We start from the raw sequence: 25,642 nt of genomic DNA, 5'->3' as shown, positions 1-25,642 counted from the left end.
CTTAAATCAACACTCGATGTTAACAAATTTCTCTTCTTCAGAAACGCTTTCCTTGCCATTGCCAGTCTACATTTTATATCCTCTCTACTTAGACCATCATCAGTTATTTTGCTCCCCAAATAGCAAAACTCCTTTACTACTTTAAGTGTCCCATTTCCTAATCTAATTCCCTCAGCATCACCCGACTTAATTCGACTACATTCCATTATCCTTGTTTTGCTTTTGTTGATGTTCATCTTATATCCTCCTCTCAAGACACTGTCCATTCCGTTCAACTGCTCTTCCAAGTCCTTTGCTGTCTCTGACAGAATTACAATGTCATCAGCGAACCTCAACATTTTCATTTCTTCTCCATGGACTTTAATACCCACTCCGACTTTTTCTTTTGTTTCCTTTGCTGCTTGCTCAATATACATATTGAATAACATCGGGGAGAGGCTACAGCCCTGTCTCACTCCCTTCCCAACCGCTGCTTCCCTTTCATGCCCCTCGACTCTTATAACTGCCATCTGGTTTCTGTACACATTGTAAATAGCCTTTCGCTCCCTGTATTTTACCCCTGCCACCTTTAGAATTTGAAAGAGTATTCCAGTCAACATTGTCAAAATCTTTCTCTAAGCCTACAAATGCTAGAAACGTAGGACTTGCCTTTCCTTAATCTAGCTTCTAAGAAAAGTTGTAGCGTCAGTATTGCCTCACGTGCTCCAATATTTCTACGGAACCCAAACTGATCTTCGCCGAGGTCGGCTTCTACCAGTTTTTCCATTCGTCTGTAAAGAATTCACGTTAGTATTTTGCAGCTGTGACTTATTAAACTGATAGTTCGGTAATTTTCACATCTGTCAACACCTGCTTTCTTTGGGATTGGAATAATTATATTCTTCTTGAAGTCTGAGGTTATTTCGCCTGTCTCATACATCTTGCCCACCAAATGGTAGAGTTTTGTCAGTACTGGCTCTCCCTAGGCCGTCAGTAGTTCCAATGGAATGTTGTCTAATTCCGGGGCCTTGTTACGACTCAGGTCTTTCAGTGCTCTGTCCAACTCTACACGCAGTATCTTATCTCCCATTTCATCATCATCATCTACATCCTCTTCCATTTCCATAATATTGTCCTCAAGTACATCGCCCTTGTATAGACCCTCAATATACTCCTTTCACCTTTCTGCTTTCCCTTGTTTGCTTAGAACTGGGTTTCCATCTGAGCTCTTGATATTCATACAAGTGGTTCTCTTTTCTCCAAAGGTGTCTATTTTTCCTGTAGGCAGTATCTATCTTACCCCTAGTAAGATAAGCCTCTACATCCTTAAATTTGTCCTCTAGCCATCCCTGCTTAGCCATTTTGCACTTCCTGTCGATTTAATTTTTGAGACGTTTGTATTCCCTTTTGCCTGCTTCATTTACTGCATTTTTATATTTTCTCCTTTCATCAATTAAATTCAATATTTCTTCTGTTACCCAAGGATTTCTGCTAGACCTCGTCTTTTTACCTACTTGATCCTCTGCTGCCTTCACTACTTCATCCCTCAAAGCTACCCATTCTTCTTATACTGTGTTTCTTTCCCCCATTCTTGTCAATTGTTCCCTTATGCCCTCCCTGAAACTCTGTACAACCTCTGGTTCTTTCAGTTTATCCAGGTCCCATCTCCTTAAATTCCCACCTTTTTGCAGTTTTTTCAGTTTTAATCTACAGTTCATAACCAATAGATTGTGGTCAGAGTCCACATCTGCCCCTGGAAATGTCTTACAATTTGAAACCTGGTTCCTAAACCTCTGTCTTACCATTATATAATCTATCTGATACCTTCTAGTATCTCCAGGATTCTTCTATGTATACAACCTTCTTTTATGATTCTTGAACCAAGTGTTAGCTATGATTAAGTTGTGCTCTGTGCAAAATTCTACCAGGCGGCTTCCTCTTTCATTTCTCTCCCCCAATCCATATTCACCCACTATGTTTCCTTCTCTCCCATTTTCTACTCTCGAATTCCAGTCACCCATGACTATTAAATTTTCATTCCCCTTCACTACCTGAATAATTTCTTTCATCTCGTCATACATTTCATCAATTTCTTCATCATCTGCAGAGCTAGTTGGCATACAAACTTTTACTACTGTAGTAGGCATGGGCTTCGTGTCTATCTTGGCCACAATAATGCATTCACTATGCTGTTGGTAGTAGCTTACCCGCACTCGTATTTTTTTATTCATTATTAAACCTACTCCTGCATTACCCCTATTTCATTTTGTATTTATAACCCTATATTAACCTGACCAAAAGTCTTGTTCCTCCTGCCACTGAACTTCACTAATTCCCACTATATCTAACTTCAACCTTTCCATTTCCGTTTTTAAATTTTCTAACCTACCTGCCCGATTAAGGGATCTGACATTCCACACTCCGATCCGTAGAACGCCAGTTTTCTTTCTCCTGATAACGACGTCCTCTTGAGTAGTCCCTGCCCGGAGATACGAATAAGGGACTATTTTACCTCCGGAATATTTTACCCAAGAGGACGCCATCATCATTTAACCATACAGTAAAGCTGCATGCCCTCGGGAAAAATTACAGCTGTAGTTTCCCCTTGCTTTCAGCCGTTCGCAGTACCAGCACAGCAAGGCCGTTTTGGTTAGTGTTGCAAGGCCAGATCAGTCAATCATCCAGACTGTTGCCCCTGCAACTACTGAATAGGCTGCTGCCCCTCTTTAGGAACCACACATTTGTCTGGCCTCTCAACAGATACCCCTTCATTGTTGTTGCACCTACGGTACGGCCATCTGTATCGCTGAGGCATCAAGCCTCCCCACCAATGGCAAGGTACATGGTTCATGGGTTCATGAGTTAAAAGAACGAATAACGTGAAAATTAAACCTAAATATGGGGTTATAAAGCATTTGTCTTGCGTGATTCAAATGGAATTGCACGTAATTTAGAGATATATACAGGGAATATGAAGCATGACCCTTCCTTGCCTGCTGTTGGTATAAGTGGAAACATTCTTCACTTGGCTTCTGTGATACCTAGATACATGTTTCACAAACTGTATTTTGATAATTCAATTCACAGGAATTTGGTTAGTAGTTGAACTAGAAAAAATGGGTATTCAGTCTTTAGGAACTGTGAGACCTAATTGGCTCAAAGGTTGTACATTCATATCTGACAAAGAGATGAAAAAGAGCAGTTGAGGGCAATATGAGGAACATTTATCGAGAATTGATGGTATTATGTTGTGTGCAGTAAAATGGTATGACAACAAGCCTGTTCATTTGCTCAGTACTTTTGCTGATGCTCATCCAACATCAATAGTGGAAAGATGAGACCGTACAAAGAAAGAAAAAATAAATGTTGAAATCCCCAGTATTGTTCACTATTATAATCGCTGCACGAGTGGTGTTGATCTGTTGGACTCACTGATAGCATTGTATCCCATCAAGATCTGGTCGAAGAATTGGTATTTCAGACCTCTCACTTGCTTGATCTGACAGTAGTCGATGCTTGGCTACTATACAGAAGTTTCATATCAGAGTGAAAAATCTCCTTCTGGAAACATCCCCAGGCTATGGCTAAGCCATGTCTCTGCCACATCCTTTCTTCTAGGAGTGCTAGTTCTGCAAGGATCGCACGAGAGCTTCTGTGAAGTTTGGAAGGTAGGAAACTAGGTACTGGCAAAAATAAAGCCGTGAGGATGAGGCAAGAGTCTTGCTTGGGTAGCTCAGTTGGTAGAGCACTTTCCCGAGAAAGGCAAAAGTCCCGAGTTCGAGTCTCGGCCTGGCACACAGTTTTAATCTGCCAGGAAGTTTCATACAGAAGAGATTGTACAGGGTGTAAGGTGGGAAAACTAAAAAAGCCCAGCCTATTGGACTTCAAAGCTACTGTTGCTGCTTGTCATTGCCAACAGAATAAGGTTGGACAGAGGAAAAGGGAAGACATAGTAGTTCGTAAATTGAAAATACAATTCAGTTGAAGAAGAAAATTGGGTCAGCAGCACCACTGCCTGAAAAAAGAAGTGAGGAACAGCGGAATGGTCCACTGGCCTCAGTTTTCAGAAAAAAGAGGATGCTGCAAAAAGCTAGGATGTGATGGTGCACCAAAAGTGTCTTGTACAAAATGTACCGTGCATCTTTGCTTTACATCAAATTCTAATTTTTTTTATTTTCATACTAAACAATATCAGAAGCTAAAAATAACCTTTAAAATGATGACACTAAAATAAATTTTTAACTTTTTTTTAAATTATTGTATTGTGTGTATTTTTGCCTGTAATTGTTTCCCATTATTCTTTCCTTACTTTCAATTTTATTGTAACATGCAGCTGTATTCTTGTCTTAACAGAAATACTACAATACTCACACAAGACTGAACAAAAAGTTCAGCTGCCCACTGTGACCTCAGAGTCACAGAGCTATTTTGAAAACATAAATAATTTTAAAGACAAACATTCACCTTATATGTGTTAAATACATTATTCTTTAACATTCTGTGTATATAAATCTTTTTTCCCCACAGTAAATAACAATTTGGATAGTGGAGGGTTAAAATCATTTCTTGATCAGAAGTGTTTCTAAAATGTAATGAATATGTTAGCTTATGTGATTATGATTATTAGGCCCTTATTCGCTGTTGTTCTTTTGATTCTGTTAACTGGCGTACCACTGGTGCCATGTTTGTCTTTGCAAGAGAATGTTTCTTCTGTTGGTCTTCAGTGTCCTCTGTTTCAGATACAGAGCAACATACCTCTGCTGAGATGGATCAGGTGTTAACCTAACGAAGATGGTTACAGTATCAGCAGGTTTTCATGTGCACATGATTTTATCAGTGCTATGTAATGTATTTTTGTATTTTATTTTTGAGGAGTGTTTTAAATGAAAGTTTCATATTTTACCTACATCACTGACTTATTGCGTATTTTGTTCGTCTACGCAGATTCATGTAATTAGTTTAAGTTTTCACTGTTTAAGTAGTGTTTTATTTTCAAATTTCTTTCATTTACTTACTTATTGTGCTTGTTGCATTCAAAGCAGAAATTTTATTTTGTGATTATCCTTCCTATAATATACTGAGCGAAGTAGCTATAGCAGTCTTAATGTACTGTACTCACTTTCTGGAGGACTGGGGTTTACTCCCCATCCAGCCATCCTGACACATTTCCACAGTTTCTCCTGGTGAATGCTGGGATGCTTCCTTTGATTAGGCCATGGTTGATTCTGTGCTCTATCTCATCTTATCCTATCTTATTTTGTAAATGTTTTAAGTGTAATGTATATTTCTGACATCTGTGATACATTGTACCAAATGGTCTATGGATGAATAAATAAACAAAAGTGGGACACTAGTGTTTCTTAGACAATACAACATTTCACTAAGAGAGTTGTTAAGTTCTCATTTCATTTATAGCCACTTCATTAGTGCCAACCAAAAACACTAACAGAATCAAGACCCACAGTGTCCAACTCAAGAGTTTCTTGTTGTCACATCCTGGAAACAAGCATTTGGTTTAATTCTGCTTTTAACAAGTTGGAGATGTTTTTTCTCATCACTCAAGCAATGACAAAGATCCAAAGAATTATTTAGTGGCCGCATTGCATTAGGTTTTCAAGGAAACAATTTTTTATTGCCACTTTTTAAAACAGTTCTCCAGCCTGACTGGTGTTGTCTACTTGTACATTAGCTTAGAACTGTGTGTTGATTGAGTTTCTTCCCTATCACTGTTATCAGGCTTAATTGACTCATCAGGCTCAGCTGGTTCACACCTGTCCATTATTTCTGTTTTACACCTGCAAGAATCCTACCACCATTCTTTAGTACATTTCCCTTCTTTTAACAAGGTATCAATCTTACCACAGAAGTTGTATACGTTATCACATTCAGTGCACAGACTACCATTTCTCAACTTTTCTTAACTTTCTGCAAACATTAAGCTTTTGAGCAGTCATGTTTATTGCCACTTTTGTGTTTATTGCATGTTCTACTTCGACTTTCAACCCATTTGTGAATTAGTCCATGTACTTCTTCCATTAGAAACACAAAGCTCTCACTTCTACAGTTGCTGTGGGTAAGTTTCTTACTGAGGCTGTCTATCACAATGTGAGCATAATTCAGTTTTTGCCTCGGATTCACTTTCGTTCATGTATAATGATATACATTTTTACACTTTATGCACATCATACCTCTCCCGATATGCTTTCTACAGTTACAACTATCAAAGCCAACTCACTACTTCGTTATTCATAATGAAAGAAGAACCAACTGCAACGTGTTCTAAGCATGAAGAACACCTGCAACATCACAAAACAATGACGGGAAAAGTATCTGCCGAGTGCTTATTTGTAAGCAATCTCAAGGTTCTTTTGGCTTCACAGGAAAGGGAAATTAACATAGTAAGAGAAGATTTGGCTGCAACACATTTGGAATACGAAGACCACATGAAGAAAAGTGAAGAATTAGAGAAAAAGCTGCCTTAAAATGAAAGTGATCAGCATATAGGCAGTACTGTGTTCATGTAATCCATATATGGCTGAGAATACCAATAATAACAAGCTTGTTACTGTGAACCAGGACCCGAATTCTAGTGCTTCAAACAAGAACTCCAAGAAAAATGTGTGTTTCACCAGCAGCTCAAACATTAAAATGCAACCATGTCTATTGTCATGTAAACCTAATATTCTTCCAAAAACAATGCTGGCACTACTCACAAACCCAAAGTTACCTATCACTACTTCCCAAAAACAAAGCAAAAGTAAACATGAAAACAAAAACCGTGTGGCCAAAAGCTCAAGGCTGCAATTTATCCTACATTTTTGGATGAAGACACACAGATTGAATGTTAAGGCTATGTTTACCATCACACCAACACAAATTTCACATTAAAAAACATTACTTTCGAATACATTACGGGAAAGGCAGGGATCAATGTCTTACAAATATTTACTATTAAAAACAGTCTTGATCACAATCTATTTATCAAGGTGACCGGTTTCGACCACTACTGTGGTCATCTTCAGACCATTGAGTAGGAACATCTTTCTGTTGGAGGTAGTGGATCTCCAACAGAAAGAGGTTCCTACTCAATGGTCTGGGGATGACCACAGTAGTGGTCGAAACCGGTCACCTTGATAAATAGATTGTGATCAAGACTGTTTTTAATAGTAAATAAAAAACATTAACCAAAATACGCATGTCTGAGATTTTCGTAATTGCAACAGGAACAAATGATGTTGCCTGCAAAACAGCTAACACCTAATAAAAACCAAACTACCATGCACTGTATTGATAAAAGTATTTGTAGTGAATCTCTTTTCGAGACATGACCTTCCAAACTGGCCATGTGTAAACAAAGAAGTAATCCATGTTAATTTGAAGCTCTACAAGGGTCAATCCAAATGAAGTGCTCCAATAAAAATTAAGTTGGTTGCTTGACAATTTTTAAATGTTTTAATTTTTTATGTGTGTTTACCCTATAATTAAGAAGCTCAAAACAGGTTTTTTTTAATGTTACCTTTCACCTTTTCTGAATGGCAGCCATTTTCATTTGTAAGTGCGCGATAATGTTTCAGTTTAGAGGGGTTAGCAAAATTATGAATATCTCTGCACTGGGTTAAATTACAACATTGCAATTGACATGATTGTTTTTAGAAAATTGTCCTCTACAACACTGTCTATTGCACCCTAAATTCAAAATGACCTCCAAAGTTTGGTATCAATTTTCAAAAATCCACATTTTAGGCCCAAAAATAACAAACAACGAGTGATTGGTGAGTATTTTTTCCAACATATCATACACTACTAGCCTCATATAGAGCAAGAACACTTACAAATGTTTAATCATCATCATCATCATCATCATCATCATCATCATCATCATCTATGATTATGCCTTTCAGCATTCAGTCTGGAGCATAGCCCCCTTATAAAATTCCTCCAAGGTCCCCTATTCAGTGCTAACATTGGTGCCTCTTCTGATGTTAAGCCTATTAGTTCAAAATCATTCTTAACCGAATCCAAGTACCTTCTCCTTGGTCTGCCCCGACTCCTCCTACCCTCTACTGCTGAACCCATGAGTCTCTTGGGTAATCTTGCTTCTCCCATGCGTGTAACATGACCCCACCATCTAAGCCTGTTCGCCCTGACTGCTACATCTATAGAGTTCATTCCCAGTTTTTCTTTGATTTCCTCATTGTGGACACCCTCCTGCCATTGTTCCCATCTACTAGTACCTGCAATCATCCTAGCTACTTTCATATCCGTAACCTCAACCTTGTTGATAAGGTAACCTGAATCCACCCAGATTTCGCTCCCATACAGCAAAGGTGGTCGAAAGATTGAATGGTGCACAGATAACTTAGTCTTGGTACTGACTTCCTTCTTGCAGAAGAGAGTAGATCGTAGCTGAGCACTCGCTGCATTAGCTATGCTACACCTCGCTTCCAGTTCTTTCACTATGTTGCCATCCTGTGAGAATATGCATCTTAAGTACTTGAAACCGTCCACCTGTTCTAACTTTGTTCCTCCTATTTGGCACTCAATCCGTTTATATTTCTTTCCCACTGACATTACTTTCGTTTTGCAGATGCTAATCTTCATACCATAGTCCCTACATTTCTGATCTAGCTCTGAAATATTACTTTGCAAACTTTCAATCGAATCTGCCATCACAACTAAGTCATCCGCATATGCAAGACTGCTTATTTTGGGTTCACATATCTTAATCTCACTCCGCCAGTCTATTGTTTTCAACATATGATCCATAAATAATATGAATAACAGTGGAAACAGGTTGCAGCCTTGTCTTACCCCTGAAACTACCCTGAACCATGAACTCAATTTACCGTCAACTCTAACTGCTGCCTTACTATCTATGTAAAGACCTTTAATTGCTTGCAAAAGATTGCCTCCTATTCCATAATCTCGTAGAACAGACAATAACTTCCTCCTAGGAACCCGGTCATATGCCTTTTCTAGATCTATAAAGCATAGATACAATTCCCTGTTCCACTCATAACACTTCTCCATTATTTGCCGTAAGCTAAAGATCTGGTCCTGACAACCTCTAAGAGGCCTAAACCCACACTGATTTTCATCCAATTGCTCCTCAACTAACACTCGCACTTGCCTTTCAACAATACCTGAGAAGTTTTACCCACAACGCTGATTAAAGAGATACCTCTGTAGTTGTTACAATCTTTTCTGTTTCCATGTTTAAAGATTGGTGTGATTACTGCTTTTGTCCAGTCTGATGGAACCTGTCCCGACTCCCAGGCCATTTCAATTATTCTGTGTAGCCATTTAAGACCTGAATTCCACTGTATTTGGTGAGTTCCGACTTAATTTCATCCACCCCAGCTGCTTTAATGCACTGCAATCTATTGACCATTTTCTCCACTTCCTCAAATGTGATGCTATTTCCATCATCATTCCTATCCCATTGTACATCGAAATCTGAAACATTACTGATCGTACATTGAGAAACTCTTCAAAATATTCCCTCCATCTGCCCAAGGCAGACCTGTCCAAAATACTTGTCACTTCCTTCTTACCTCCGTTTCGAAGACTGCTAATTACACTCCAGAATGGTTTTCCAGCAGCTTGACCCATAGACTCCGACCCGTTTCCAAAGTCTTCCCAAGATTTCTTCTTGGATGCTGCAATTATCTGTTTGGCTTTGTTTCTTTCTTCAACATAACTTTCTCTGTCTATCTGAGTTCTAGTATGTAGCCATTTTTGATACGCCTTCTTTTTCTTTTTACAGGCTGCCTTGACTGTGTCATTCCACCAAGCTGTTTGCTTCATCCTACCTTTACACACTACTGTTCCTAGACATTCTGTAGCCACTTCTAGCACTGCGTCCCTGTATCTTGTCCATTCCTTTTCCAATGACTAATTGACTACCTTCAACTAACTGGTACCTTTCTGAGATCACTGTTATGTACTTGTGCCTGATTTCCTTATCCTGTAGTTTCTCCACTCTTATCCTCCTACATATGGACCTGACCTCTTGCACTTTCGGCCTCACAATCCCAATTTCACTGCAGATTGAATAATGATCAGTGTCGTCAAAGAATCCCCTGAATACACGCGTGTCCCTCACAGCCTTCCTGAATTCCTGATCTGTTATTATATAGTCAATGACAGATCTGGTTCCCCTGCCTTCCCAAGTATATCGGTGAATGTTCTTATGTTTAAAAAAGGAGTTTGTGATTACTAAGCCCATACTGGCACAGAAATCCAAGAGTTGTTTCCCGTTCCTGTTGGCCTCCATATCCTCTCCAAATTTAGCCATAATCTTTTCACACCCTTCTGTTCGATTTCCAATCCTGGCATTAAAATCATCCATGCTCAGAACACTGTCCTTGTCCTTAACTCTAACAACTACATCACTGAGTACATTATAAAAACTGTCCATCTTATCTTGATCTGTCCCTTCACAATGTGAATATACTGACACAATCCTAATTTTCTTGCTAGACACTGTCAAATCTATCCACATCAGTCGTTCGTTTACATACCTTATTGCAACTACGCTGGGTTCCATTTCTTTCCTGATGTAAAGCCCTACACCCCATTGTGCTATTCCTGCTTTGACTCCTGACAGGTAGACCTTGTATTCTCCCACTTCCTCCTTTTTCTCACCCCTTACCCGAATGTCACTAACAGCTAAAACGTCCAGCCCCATCTTACTTGCAGCCTCTGCCAGCTCTACCTTCTCCCCACAGTAGCCCCCATTGATATTAATAGCTCCCCATCTCATTACCATTTGTTTGCCAAGTCGTATTGTAGGAGTCCCTGGTTTGTCAGTTAGAGGTGGGACTCCATCACCTCCAAAGGTCCGAGGCATTTTGCTCTGATTGTTGCCAGCATCATATTTATAGTACCAGGGAAGCAGGTTGCTCGCCTTACTTGCCCCGAGTCCCATTGGGTTTTACCCCTAACGGTTAAGGGACTAACTGGTGGATTTGGTAGTCTTTGCCGTATGAGCACAAAGGTGATCACGACTCAGAATATGTCCGAGATGCCCAGCCTTATTCCAAAGTAACTGGTACCCTGACTGTCGGGACCACTTACTTGGCCACTCATACGTTGCCCGTGGTTCATGAACTAGGACATGACTACAGGAGCCCACACCATGAACCATATAGTGATATAGAATGTTTAATTTTTATGAATTTTTTTGTAAAGTTTGGGTAAGTTATTTCAGGTGGGACTGAATATAAAATTTTGATTTTTGCACTGTTTGTACAACTGTATGATAGCAACGTACTGTAAAAATTTCAACACTGATATCTGACTGTGAACAAAGATATGAATTTTTGAAAATGCGGAGATAATTCACATTACTCTACAACTGATTTTATGGCTGCTGCCTATTCATGTGTAATATTGGTGGGATATAATAAATTTTTATTGAAGTAAGGTACTTAATTATATACAAAAAGTGGAAACATCACTGAGATTAACATTTATATTATTTTGATATACTCAGAATAAATATTTTCAATTACCATCCTTCGAGATGCAGCAGTTCCTAAACCTGGTGGTGAATGTTAAGAACACTTTTTCTTCAGACAGCTTCTGTGATATAGAATAAGACCTCCCAATTGCTGCGGTAATTTCAAGCACTGTCAGTTTCCTTAAAACATTTTTCATAGCTATCCAAACTTTGTCACTAGTAGATTTCTTGAATGACGTTCTTGGGCCAGCAGGGTGGTAAAAATGCACAAAAACATCATTGTTTTCCTAACTTATTCTTTCTAACTCTGCAAGCCACCACTGTCCATCGTACACACATGCCACTATGTCATTCAACATTAAAGACAGATGTAATTTTACTGACAATGATCCTCATAAATTTAAGTTTCTGATGTTACATAACATCAAACAAAGTTTTCTGCAATGCCAAGGAATTTGTAGAAATGCCTTGTTACTTTTATTGCTATACAGTTTTCAAATCTGGTTTGAAGTTATCCTTGGAAAAGACATACATGTTCTGCACAGTGAGAATTTGGTCTGTGGTTGGTCTTTGTAGGCTGGCTTTACTTACTTCATGTTTTGTTGTACCTCCTACTCCACCACATGCATTTTTACCATGGCAAGATGCAAAAACGTGCCATTCAGCTGCCAACTCAAAGTCTATTTGAAAAATTCATTTTGTTCTTATGCTGACTACCACTTCCATCTGAAAAGTGTATCAGCTTCTCAACCTTGGGAAAAATTTTTTTATGTAATTTATTACATACTTTTGAAACACATTTACAGCCAAAGTGTTGTGCTCCAAGTAGTCACTTAGAATACAAATTGAACTACAAACTTCATCTTTCTCATTTTTAAAGTAGAGGATAAATGGATGCACTGTTGACTGGTCATTGAACCAGTGGTACCCTTGTATTCCAACCCGAATCACAAATGTAAAATTTTCTGCAAAATCATCTAGCACTATGCATTCAGTTTCATGAAGTTATGCTTTTTTTTGTCCTTCAAAAACTTACTTTGGATTTTAGAAAAATAGTGGTGACTTGAGTTTTTATAAGTTATCAATTAAAGATTCCAACTACTCTTCCTGACATTTAACCACTGTTATCATTTCTATCTTGTCAGTTGTAACCCACTGCTTGAACGTAATACTGTGTATCATTTCCTCATCATGTTCGTGAAACAACTCAATAACAGTTTTCTTACCAGTGCATTTATTACACAAACTCATCATGTCTTAACTGTTAGTGTCACAGACCATTAAATCTAGTGACTGTGTAGTTAAGATCACTGAGTGTTGCACAAGCAATCATCAGTTTGACATTAACAAACACATACAGAGTGTGTCCCTGAGGATCCAGCCAAAATACACCACTTAGGGCAGAGGTCACAATTTTGACCTTCCAATTTTTCATTCAGGATGACAATTTTTGAAAGCGTACGCAACGTTCATTTAAATTTGACAGCACTAGTCATTTCTGCTTTGTTACTTTAACTCCATTTATAACAACTCTCTTGCTATCTTTGCAACCTGAGCACATTCTACCATTTTCATCATCTTCAAAAAGCTGCCGGATCTTTTTGTTTCTTCACTTATACCTAATCCTCCTTTCCTGTAACTGGAAGAATGCCTTGGTATTTCACTAATTTTCAGGTTGATTTAACCAAACGATGAGAAATGCTGAATTCATGAGCTATTTTTTCCTCTTAACCATGAGTGAGGGAGCAAACTTAAAATATTAACTATTTCCTCTTTAGATGTCACTGAACATTTAATTTTTAATTTCGCTATTGTTGTTGTTGTCGTCTTCAGTCCTGAGACTGGTTTGACACAGCTCTCCATGCTACTCTATCATGTGCAAGCTGCTTCAATCTCTCAGTACCTACTGCAACCTACATCCTTCTGAATCTGTTTAGTGTATTCATCTCTTGGTCTCCCACTACAATTTTTACCCTCCACCCTGCCCTCCAATAATAAATTGGTGATCCCTTGATGCCTCGGAACACATCCTACCAACCGATCCCTTCTTCTGGTCAAGTTGTGCCACAAACTCCTTTTCTCCCCAATTCTATTCAATACCTCCTCATTAGTTATGTGATCTACCCATCTAATCTTCAGCATTCTTCTGTAGCACCACATTTCGAAAGCTTCTATTCTCTGCTTGTCCAAACTATTTATCGTCCATGTTTCACTTCCATACATGGCTACACACCATACAACTACTTTCAGAAACAACTTCCTGACTCTTAAATCAATACTCGATATTATCAAATTTCTCTTCTTCAGAAACGCTTTCCTTGCCATTGCCAGTCTACATTTTATATCCTCTCTACTTTGATCATCATCAGTTATTTTGCTCCCCAAATAGCAAAACTCCTTTCTACTTTTTTAAGTGTCATTTCCTAATCTAATTCCCTCAGCATCACCCGACTTAATTCGACTACATTCCATTATCCTCATTTTGCTTTTGTTGATGTTCATCTTATATTCTCCTTTCAAGACACTGTCCATTCCGTTCAACTGCTCTACCAAGTCCTTTACTGTCTCTGACAGAGTTACAATGTCACTGACAAACCTCAAAGTTTTTACTTCTTCTCCATGGATTTCAATACCTATTCCAAATTTTTCTTTTGTTTACTTTCCTGCTTGCTAAAAAATACACATTGAATAACATCTGGGAGAGGCTACAACCCTATGTCACTCCCTTCCCAACCACTACTTCCCTTTCATGTCCCTCGACTCCCAACTGCCATCCAGTTTCTGTACAAATTGAAATAGCCTTTCGCTACCTGTTAATTTACCCCTGCCACCTTCAGAATTTGAAAGAGAGTATTCCAGTCAACATCGTCAAAGGTTTACCTCTCCTTAATCTATTTTCTAAGATAAGTCGTAGGGTCAGTATTGCCTCAAGTGTTCCAATATTTCTATGAAATCCAAAATTATCTTCCCTGAGGTCAGCTTCTACCAGTTTTTCCATTTGTCTGTAAAGAATTCGCATCAGTATTTTGCAGCTGTGACTTATTAAACTGATAGTTCGGTAATTTTCACATGTGAACACCTGCTTTCTTTGGCATCGGAATTATTACCTTCTTCTTGACGTCTGAGGGTATTTCGCCTGTCTCGTACATCTTGCTCATCTGATGCTAGAGTTTCGTCATGGCTGGCTCTCCCAAGGCTATCAGTAGTTCTAAGGGAATGTTGTCTACTCCTCGGGTCTTGTTTCGACTCAGGTCTTTCAGTGCTCTGTCAAACTCTTCACACAGTATCATATCTCCCATTTCATCTTCATCTACATCCTCTTCTATTTCCATAATATTGATACTCCTTCCACCTTTCTGCTTTCCCTTCTTTGCTTAGAACTGGGATTCCATCCGAGCTCTTGATATCCATACAAGTGCTTCTCTTTTCTACAAAGGTGTCTAATTTTCCTATACGCAGTATCTGACTCCTAGTGAGATAAGCCTCTACATCCTTACATTTGTCCTCTAGCCATTCCTGCTAAGCCATTTTGCACTTCCTGTCAATCTCCTTTTTTAGACGTTTGCATTCCTTTTCGCCTGCTTCATTTACTGCATTTTTATATTTTCTCCTTTCATCAATTAAATTCAATATTTCTTCTGTTACCCAAGGGTTTATACTAGCCCTCATCTTTTTACCTATTTGATCCTCTGCTGCCTTCACTATTTCATCCCTCAAAGCTACCCATTCTTCTACTGTATTTCCTTCCCCCATTCCTGTCAATTGTTCCCTTATGCTCACCCTGAAACACTCTACAACCTCTGGTTAGTCGGTTTATCCAGGTTCCATCTCCTTAAATTCTCACCTTTTTGCAGTTTCTTCAGTTTTCATCTACAGTTCATAACTAATAAATAGTGGTCGGAGTCCACATCTGCCCCTGGAAATGTTTAACCATTTAAAACCTGTTTCCTAAATATCTGTCTTACCATTATATAATCTACCTAACACCTTCCAGTGTTTCCACACCTGTTCCCTGTATACAACCTTCTTTCATGATTCTTGAACCAAGTGTTAGCTATGATTAAGTTATGCTCCGTGTAAAATTCTACCAGGTGGCTTCCTCTTTCATTTCTTACCCCCAATCCATATTCACTTACTATGTTTCCTTCTCTCCTTTTTCCTACTATCTAATTCCAGTCACCCATGACTTAAGTTTTCGTCCCCCTTCACTACCTGAATAAATTCTATTAAGCTCAAATATTCAGTGTCAGAGGTTGGTGGTAGGTTTTCTTCTTCTTTAGAAATAATGTTGGTATCTTATTATTAAAGCTCGATTCCAAGTCTTCTCTAATTTTGTCTGAAATTTGTTGTACCTAATTTTTAATTGCTGCTTTTCTTTTTCTGCTACTTAATTTTATTATTTTTAAAGCAGGAGATACATCTAACTTAGAACAAGCAAAATCCAATAGGCTAACAGCTTCCTTATTAGAAAATATAAATGTCATTAACAAGGTCACACGATTCTGGTTCTGATTTCACAACAAATATTTTTGAGTAACAATTTGGGGACAGGGAATTTCCAGGAATCACATTACAGAAGAACTTACTTGAAATTTAAACGAAGTTTGTCGAACTTCAAAGTCACTGACTATTTTCAAGTTTTTTGAAACTGAACCGTAAACTGTTTTGTGACACTTCACTTGCTATCTTTCCAACAGAGCACTGTTCATCCATGTTATTGCATTCCAGTTAACCTCTCAAAATTAATTACAAATTACACACAGAACAAGGCACATAACACATTGTACACTCTCAATGAAGTATGTACATCCACTCTAACAGATGTTTCAGAACAGACCGACTGCAACAATGCCACACCCAGCAATGATGTAATTCTTTATTGACAATAAACCTGACATTACAAAACACAGTCAGCCAATGAACAGAACGACGTTGCCAGAGCTCGACTGCAGTGCAGAGCATGGACGAGTGTCTTCAGTTTTAGAAACATTCAGTCATAAATAAAGTAATTGAACAAAAGCAATATCTTTATAGTAGACTTACTTTTATAGAAAGTTTGGAAAAAGCATTCTTTATACCAATTGCTTCATATTATATTAATTAATTAAACCAAACAAGTAATAAGCCTAATAATTCAGGCGATAGCAAGGAAAGGTGTTTGTATCATTCTCACTAACCGCTTTTTCGCAATAAAGAACAGCGGTAATTGTTTATTTCCTATTGTACTTCGACGAAATGTGAGTAATTCATAGTAATACCAACAGTGTTTGTAGGTATTTTGCGTAATTGTTTAAAGTCCTCCGGGAGAACTATTGAATAAGGAGCTGCGTTAGTGTAATGGTTAAAGCGTCTGAATGCTAAGCGATAGGTTCTGAGGTTAAACCTTGTTCGGTGCTTAATATTTTCTTTATTTAAGAACAATATTGAAGTGTCTTACTTCATGAATTTTATTCGTTTGAATGTAATTTTTTGAAATTTCTAGTGGCAAGTAAAATCGACCATAAGGAAAGTATACACTATGGAATTTTACCTCTGCAAACTCTTCAAAATTTCGTGCAATGGTTTACTACATCTAATGCTGCACAATAATTGCACTGTACATCGAAACAAAATTAAGTCATTTATGGGGGGAAGGTATCAGTCAAGAAGATGTGCAAAAATCAAATTTTTGGGCCAAATAGTTTTTGTGAAATCAAATGATGAAAGTGTGTCAAAGCAGTCTAAACACCATGTGTTTGCACAGGCGAGCAGTGCAGTGATGACAAAATTGCACACAGCGCGGAATGCGGGGAGCACGTGTCTGTAGCAATGAAAGGGTTAATGTGGCCGTGGTGGCTTTACTTCATAAACTGCGCGCTCCCCCCTAAACGCAAGTTTACGAACTATACTATGGCGCTGCTTCTCTTGGCGTGTACAACTGGCAACGCAGCAATAACCCGCGTCTGGGCGGGGCACGCGCAAACCGCCAAGATAAAAGAATTTAACTATAGTGAAAACTATAGAAGAAAACAAGAAGTTCAAATGGAATTAAAACACACAATAGCTGACACACTAATGGTGGAAGAGGAAGAACTATCTGCTCCAAAGGAACAGAAATCATGCCAGAAATGCTCTGATTTGGACAAAATTGTGCATGATTTGGAGAGGAAAAAAAAAAAAAAAAATTGGTAGCATTGGTGTACTAAATTTCAGCCAAATCTGAGACTATCAGATGGAACATTTTCTCAAATTGGTTGAACGGACATGGAATGACCCAATAAATAGGAGCACATGTAAAAAAAAAAGTAAAAACAGCTTTCTTAAAAGTGAAGGGAAAACAATTGAGGACCCACTACAGATAGCCAACATATTCAACACACATTACACAAATATCGCAACAAAACTAATTCAAGGAAGATGTGATTTCAGCTCCAGACCACAACTACCAATGAATGATAAAACCATGTTTCTATACACTGTTACTGCATTAGAGGTACAAAATGCCTTAAATCAGTTACAAAATAAAATGACCTATGGGTGTGATGGGATTCCAGACAAAGTAATAAAGAACAGTGCAAGATACATAGATTCTCCACCTGTTGACATGATTAACCTGTCATTTAGCACAGCAGTCTTCCCAGAAAAACTAAAGAAATCGATTGTCAAGCCTATTTACAATAAGGGTAACCAGTCTGATGTTATCAATTACTGGCCTATATCATTGTTATCTGGAATTTCAAAAGTAATTGGAAGGGTAATGCACGAAAGACTGTCATTTTCTGAATAAATATAAAATTCTAGTTAATGGACAAAACGGTTTTAGGAAAAATAGATGATCAGGAAACTATATTGCTATGGGGTTCGTGGAGCAGCACATGATTGGTTCAAATCCTGTCATTCTAATAAGTATCAGAGCGTAGAGGTACAGCATGCGGATCAAGTCTACTCATCGGCATACCAAAGAGTCAGGTATGGCATGCCGCACAGCTCTTTACTGGGGCCACTGCTGTGCTTAATCTTGCCAAGCCTTATATCAACAGCAGATGCAGTATTATTTGCCAAAGACACCAGTCTGTTTGTCACAGCTACGAATTAAACTGACTTACTAGAGAGAGTCACAGTAGCGACAGAAGAAGCAAATGTGGTTAACAAACAACAAATTAATTGTTAATGACAACAAATTAATTGTTAATGACAAAAAAAGTTTGTTATTTCTGAAGTTCATCCAAAGTAAAATCTGACCGAACTGTAGAAATTAGGCAGTGTAAGATAAAGCAAACCCCCATACTAACTTTTTAGAATTATGGCTAGATGAATAATGTGGGAGTAACACACAAATGTTAAAACATTATAAGTCAGTATTACGTTCTGAGAATACTAAAAAATTCCTATAGTGTTGATGCAGTGCTATGTTCATGCTTTGCACTCACTCATACATAGCACACTAAGATATTGTATCATATTTTGAAGGAATACCAGTTTGGCCAAACACTCATTTGCGCTTTAAAGGAAGACAATAAGGATAATCAGAGGTATGACACACAGAGAATCATGTAAAAATGTTTTCAAGGAACTACAAATCATGACAACCATGTATCTATATTTCTGAAAGTATATGTTTTATGAAGGCACACCAGGAACATTCTTTGTTAAACAGTCATAGAGAAAGTCACAAAAGCTATGTATCAAAAAAGTGTTCTTTATCAGCCAAAAATCTTATTTAGTGCACTACCAAAGGAAATTATAAGTACACCAAAATTCCACATATTCAAAAATGAACTTAAAAAAAAATGTTAATTAGCAAGAGTTTTTATAGTGTCAAGGAATACTTAAACCACCGGCATTCAATATACAGTAGCTTACTTCATCACATAACCCAAAATGCTCATTGAAAACTAAATGGTATTCATCTATTATTCTAATTTAGCATATTATCAGTGTTGTTATGCAAATGGTTTCATGTTGTATGTAATAATATTTTATTTATGGACATATAATTGTAAACCATTTCATGTCCTATTTTCTATGTAAGGCAATGTATGACAAATCCTATATCATTTTTATAATGAGATACAAAGATGCTAAGTAAATAAATGTTCAATTTCATAGTTTAATGCAGTATGGTAGCTACTCTGGGGAAAAGTCCACATACAGCAAAGACATTCTTCTCACCCAGAAGAGAGCTATGAGAATAATGAACAGGGCAAAGTCAACTGACAGCTGCATACCTCCCTTCAAAAATTCACTCATTTTTCCTCTTGGTAGTCTAGATATTAGAAACATGTGAGAGTGTAAAAAGTAATATCAATAAATGCAACAAAAATATGGATGTTCATGATCACAATACAAAAAACAAAGCTCCATGTTCCAATTGTATCTCCACCCTCAAAAACTCACATATAACCAAGGCATCCAACTATACAAGTCTACCACCAGAAACAAGGAACAGGAAGTGTCTACCTTTGTTTAATGAGACTCTGAAAACCTTCGTGCTTCATAACTGCTTCACACAGTATCTGAACATTGATGTAAAGTAGTTTTGGGTTAATATCATCTAAAAATAGGCAAACTGCGTGCTCTAATAATGCCAGTCAGGTATGTGTTTTGTATATATACGAGAAAGAAATTGAACTAAACTAGTAACTATGCAAAGTCATGTTTGTACATTCCCATCACATCGCCTCATGAAATAAGCCACATCGTGTTATGAACTGTTTAATATCAAATGTATGTATGTGCATCAACATGTGCATATCCAGTACAAAAATGATTCAAGGGCCAAATAAATACAGTATTTCGCTGTTGTGTTTTTCTGGGCTTAAGTTACTGATTGGACACCGTCAACTCAACAACCCCTCCACACACCATTCCATGAATCTCTGTTGTGGACAGACTAATCTGTAGCGAAGCCCGAGGTCTAAGTTAGGTTAGAAGATAACAATTTGGGAGTGGGTTGGCGAACCCAACAATTCTCAAAGCAGAAATTCTGATTGTGTTAAATTGAGGGACCGGTGCCAAGGTCCGATGTGTGCGTCCGTGCCATAAGAGGGGATGTGGGGGAGGGGGTACTGATGAGTGCCAATACAAAACTTTTGCGTTTTTCGACAACTTTTATAATAATGTAACACGAAGCACACATTTCACGACATACGCCATGCTAGAGGTAACTGAAATCATCGTCGACGCCATCTTGTTAATCTATAATGTAATGATTCAAATGCCCTGTCTTAGGTGTATACGAGTGTATATATACAAAACTGGTGAACAAACGTTATTTCGTCTCTGTAAGCACCAACAGACAATTTATACTACAGCGAACGTGGCTTCAGTGATTGTTAGGAAGACAAAATGAAATTTGTATTGAAATGGGAAACATGACACGAAAATAATCATCTGAAGTTTCTTTTCAAAGAACACTGACGACAATGCTGTTATTGCGTGAAACAGTACAATAGCTGCAAAAAGTCTGAGGGAGGACACAGAAGATTAGCTCATGAGAAACCTAAGCTAACAGTCACTTTGTTTACGTAAACTACCTGATATCAACATAAATTAAAAGTCTTACAGCAACTGCTCCCTCCGTGAGATGCCAGCTCATCTTGATAGGAAACACGGCAAGAAAATGTGTTTTGCTAAAAAAAAAAAGTACTTTCACGCCCAACCGTTTTAGCCGCGCAACGTGATACACTGTACTCTAGAATGCCCAACGGCCAACTGACCAGAGGTGGCAAAAAATAACGTAACTGATAGAAATAACAGGTTACTGAGAAGTAACGGTTACTGCGATAACCGTTCCTCTGATTCTGGCAGTTATTTCAATAACTGTTTAGTGTCAACAGTGCCTCGCGCCATCTGTTGACCGAAGATCGTACTGCGCATTTGGAGGCGTTCTATAGACCATGGGAATAACTGTGAGACTGCGCTCCATCTGTTGATAAGAACTGTGTACTATTTCGTGGGCCTTCGTTACTTTTAGCATAAACAATTAAATAAAGTTAATGTCCGAGCCGTGGCTGATAGGAGCTGCAGTACAGGCATTAACAAGTACGGTCGTTCCCTTAAGCCACCGCCTTACGTGTTAATTTAGCTTGGACGGGTAGTACAAGGAAAGTTACTAAGGAATTCGAGCGACTATGGAAATAACTGTCAGAGCCGGTATTCTCCTCTGGCAGTTATCGTTATTGGCTCGTAGTTCTAGTTCTCTGGTAGTTATCTGGCTACCACCACAGATAACCTGGAAGCTGGTAACGGAATAACTGTGTGTCTAGACGTTCCTGACTCGGTGACTCCAGTTAAAGGTCGTAGTTCCAGGTGATATTTCCAGAGAGGATAGTAACTGGAGCGAACAAATATTTTCGTACTGCTACGGAAATAGCCGCTGGCCATCACGAATGACAAATAACATGTCAGAAAGTATAACATAATACAGTGGAATGTAATAATTATTATCCTCATCATTTGTCAGGAGATTGTCAAAATACGTTAATATATCACAGTAACTGCTAATATTTACAGAATTGGTACACTGACAGAATAAAACACAGTTACGTACTTTTAATAAATTTATCGTACACAGAATACCCGATCTTGACTGTTGCAACCAAGTGCTGTCAGAATTTTTACCTAAGCTGGTCTATCAGTCTCTGTTACGATATTCATCTACAGAGTAGAAGGAGGGGTCACTGGAAGCGTTTGATTCCACCCGTCTGCTTCGACGTAAAGGTGTTGTGGTGTGTGAATGTCATTACGGCACGGTTTTATGAGTTGGTTTTTGTGTGTGTGTGTGGGGGGGGGGGGGGGGACTGTCGATCTAGGTTGTAGTGCCGGAATTTGCTGGTGGTAATGAAACTTTTTTTTTTTCTAGCTGTGATGTTTCGTGTATTTATGAAGTATTGAATGTGATTTAATTTATGTAGGGATGATTGATTTGTGGACTTTTGGGATTGTGGTTTTATTTTTCGCAGTTGTAGGTGTTGGTTTTTTGGCATCAGTAGCTGTGGTGGACCTATATAGGTCACCGGAAATGACCGATTCCCATTTTTATAGTTGTGTGTGTCGATGTTTTAGTATCGTCATCTGAGGTTGACCTATGTAGATCAAGGGAAATGTCTGATTCCAATTTTCGTACTTTTAGTTGTGGGTATTGGTGTTTTGGTATAGTTGACCTATATTGTGCAAGGGAAGTGTCCGATTCATGCAGATTTTTGTTGGTGTAGCAGAATGCTGTATTTTTTTTCTTTTTGTTCTTCATTTTGTGTTTTGGGATCATGGTGTGTTTTTTTTACTAGCTTGTCCTCACCCTAAAACCCCCAACTTCCCGCAGTTGTCCCATTGGTTTGATTGTATTTTTGGTGGGAAATGTTATTGTATTATTTATATGTATCTTCGTGTTTGTTGCCATTTGTATGTAGTGACGTCATAGACACACGTAAAATAGCCATTTCCGGCATATTGATGACGGGTGGAATCAGACACTTCTGTATCTAATAGTCTTTCAAACATACTGTAAACTGTGCCTTATCTGAAACCATGTTTTTAATGGTTGCTGACTTGCTGGCAGTTTATTGAAAATGCATGTTCCTGAATATTGGACCCCTTTTGGACCAAGGTAAGTAATTTTAGGTCTTTATGTAGATTGCTGTTCCCATTTCTAGTACTGATATTATGTATTAAGCTATTGATTGGAAATACTTGTAACAAATTTCATTAAGGAATAAATATACTAGGAAGCAGTAGTTAGAATACAAAGTTCCTTGAACAGGTTCCTACATGATGTTCTTGAATTGATATCACAAACGATTTTTATTACACGCTTTTACATGCGAAAAACTTTTGCTACGTTTGATAAGTTACCACAGAATATGCTCCCTTATGAAATAATAGAATGAAAAAAATGTGGTATGCCCTTCCCAACTGAATTTATTATGGAGTTGTAGTCCCAGAAATGTAACACTGTCAACCTTTTCGATCTGCATGTCTTCATATGTTATAAACATGCTGTAGCTGGAGAAATCGAGCAGTTTCCAAATCTGACGTAAAACTTGGATTAGCGTACTCACACTTTCCCCAATAGGACTAGCTTTTACAGCACAAGAGTAAACGAATCTGTCACATTACGCATATTTTTTGTTGTATTACAAGGCTGTACACTTTATTCTATTATGTGAGCAGCACAAGAAATTAAGCTTCGAATTTAACCTACAGTACTCAGTTTACATATTACTTCATACTTAAAAACGCACACTGTTAACATTTTACTTAAACAGTGCTTTGGTGAAGTTCCGCGTACTTTCTGTCCCAGCTGCGAAGATAATATTTCTAATAGCGACCGATAACCTACAAACATATAATCTGAAACACTAATAATCGTTCTAACATCAACTAAAATGTACCCGGAGTTAATAAGCTGAGGTTATGACACGATTCATACGACATTCCTGCTATTTCACACTACTCGCAGTTCTACTGATAACTAAACTGATGGATTCCAACTATGTCGTTATTTAACTGTCGGAGTTATCGGTATTCGCTAGCGAAAAATAACTTGGCAGTTATTAATAACCGTTAACGATAACGGTTATCAAAGAATATCTGGAACCGTGATAACGGTTACTCCAGAATAACCGTTTGGCCCACCTCTACAACTGACACTATGGGGGTGCTGGGTGGAAGAGAAACTGTAGACACTTAGGGTATGCTGCCTCCGCTAGTTCATCATTTCCGCCGCGAGATGTCAGTCACGCTACATGTGAACCTGTTGGAGTATTGGCCCCTGCACAGTATACCCGCTCCTATTTATCGACCAACCGATACAAAGGTTGGGCCCTAATTGAAATGACCTGCTATTTATTGCCCCTTGTAATGATGTCAGCGTCGAAGCAGAACTGGGAGCGCGGGGCGTGAACTGTACCACAGAATAGAAGATATACAGAAGAATGGAATCTCAGCTGCAATCCAAGTTCCAGAATTTAATGCGCATGCGCGAGTCTGCCATGTTGTAACCGAGTAAAGACCTGTGGTTGAAGCCACAGGCGAACATACGCGTTTTATTTCTTTCATTAAATGTGAATTTTTTAGATTCTGGACTTAACCTACAAATAAACGATTGTTTACTGTACTGTAACAATTGGAAACATGTAATGAGCTATAGTAAGCAAAAAGGCTACACGGGAAAGTAACGAACGATTCCTACGAGGACGCTGATTTGTTACAGAAAACAGTTTTACGATTTTCTTGCTGTAAACAGTAAAAGTTCGTTAAACTGTAAAACATTACTGTATGTAAATGAAGCTACATGAGCTCCTTTGGTTAGTTTTTCGGTAGACGTTCTCCTTTCCCTTTAAACTATTAGAGGCGACTTGTTTCACATTTCTGCGTCTCATTCGATCCTGAGGAAAATAATTGGTGTATAAAATTCATTTCGTTCGTGCCTTATAGTTTCATATCAGAGATTTATGATGAAATGTCTATTTTTTTCATTATGGGTCATAGTCTGGTACTTAATTTCCAAGTGGAACACAATAGAATAGGAGTGCTCTATACCACAAAATTTGAAGGCTTTGCTGTGAAAAATGCGGTCGCTAACTATATTACTTTCGGATCATTTTAGTTGTACGTTGCTGTATGCTAAATATAACTAACATAACGTAACTATTTTCAAAGCTGGTAGGAAAGCCAGTTTCACTCGGTATGGGAAAATAGAGGTTAAATTGTTTTGTATTGTATGATGTGACGTCCGCCAGTTATGCAAAACACCATTTTTTCTCAGTACCCAAATATGTTTCAGCACAAATGTGCATCATCAGTGGGTTTCCGCTTTATTTATTCTTTACACTTGGTGTGCATGATTTTAGCGGACCACTTGTGTATTATCTACTACAGATATCTTGTCACGTTTTCGTGTGGCAAGCCCTTTTATTCTCCGTATCATGGTGAGGTGCTGTGATGCACACATAAATATAACACGTATTTTCCACAGATAATGTAGTAAAAGCACTTTTCACTTCACCATAACACTTCCTCCCCCGATGACCTCACTGTCTGGTCTCTTCCCCCAAAACAACCCAACCCAAAGCAGACCTTAAACGTGGACAAGCTACTATGAACAGCACAGTAAATGCATTATTGTAGCCAAGATAAACATTAATTCCATACCTACAACAGCAATTCAAGTTTATATGCCAACTATTTCTGCAGATGGCGAAGAGGTTGAAGAAATGT

General features: G+C 38.2%; 1 protein-coding gene across 1 annotated transcript in view; it reads right to left on the bottom strand.

Moving 5' to 3' along the window:
• Positions 1-21,136, bottom strand: part of LOC124716974 — a 75,884-nt gene extending 54,748 nt beyond the window's left edge. The window contains exon 1 of the mRNA XM_047243576.1: positions 20,988-21,136. Coding sequence (XP_047099532.1) covers positions 20,988-21,020 — 33 coding nt within the window. The 5' untranslated portion in view covers positions 21,021-21,136. The remainder of the gene's footprint in view (positions 1-20,987) is intronic.
• Positions 21,137-25,642: the final 4,506 nt, after the last annotated feature.

The sequence above is a fragment of the Schistocerca piceifrons genome, chromosome 9 (genome assembly GCF_021461385.2).
Source record: "Schistocerca piceifrons isolate TAMUIC-IGC-003096 chromosome 9, iqSchPice1.1, whole genome shotgun sequence".
Taxonomy (NCBI): Eukaryota; Metazoa; Arthropoda; class Insecta; order Orthoptera; family Acrididae; genus Schistocerca; species Schistocerca piceifrons.
The sequence above is the reverse complement of the archived record's forward strand: the minus strand, read 5'-3'. Positions and strand labels throughout refer to the sequence as shown.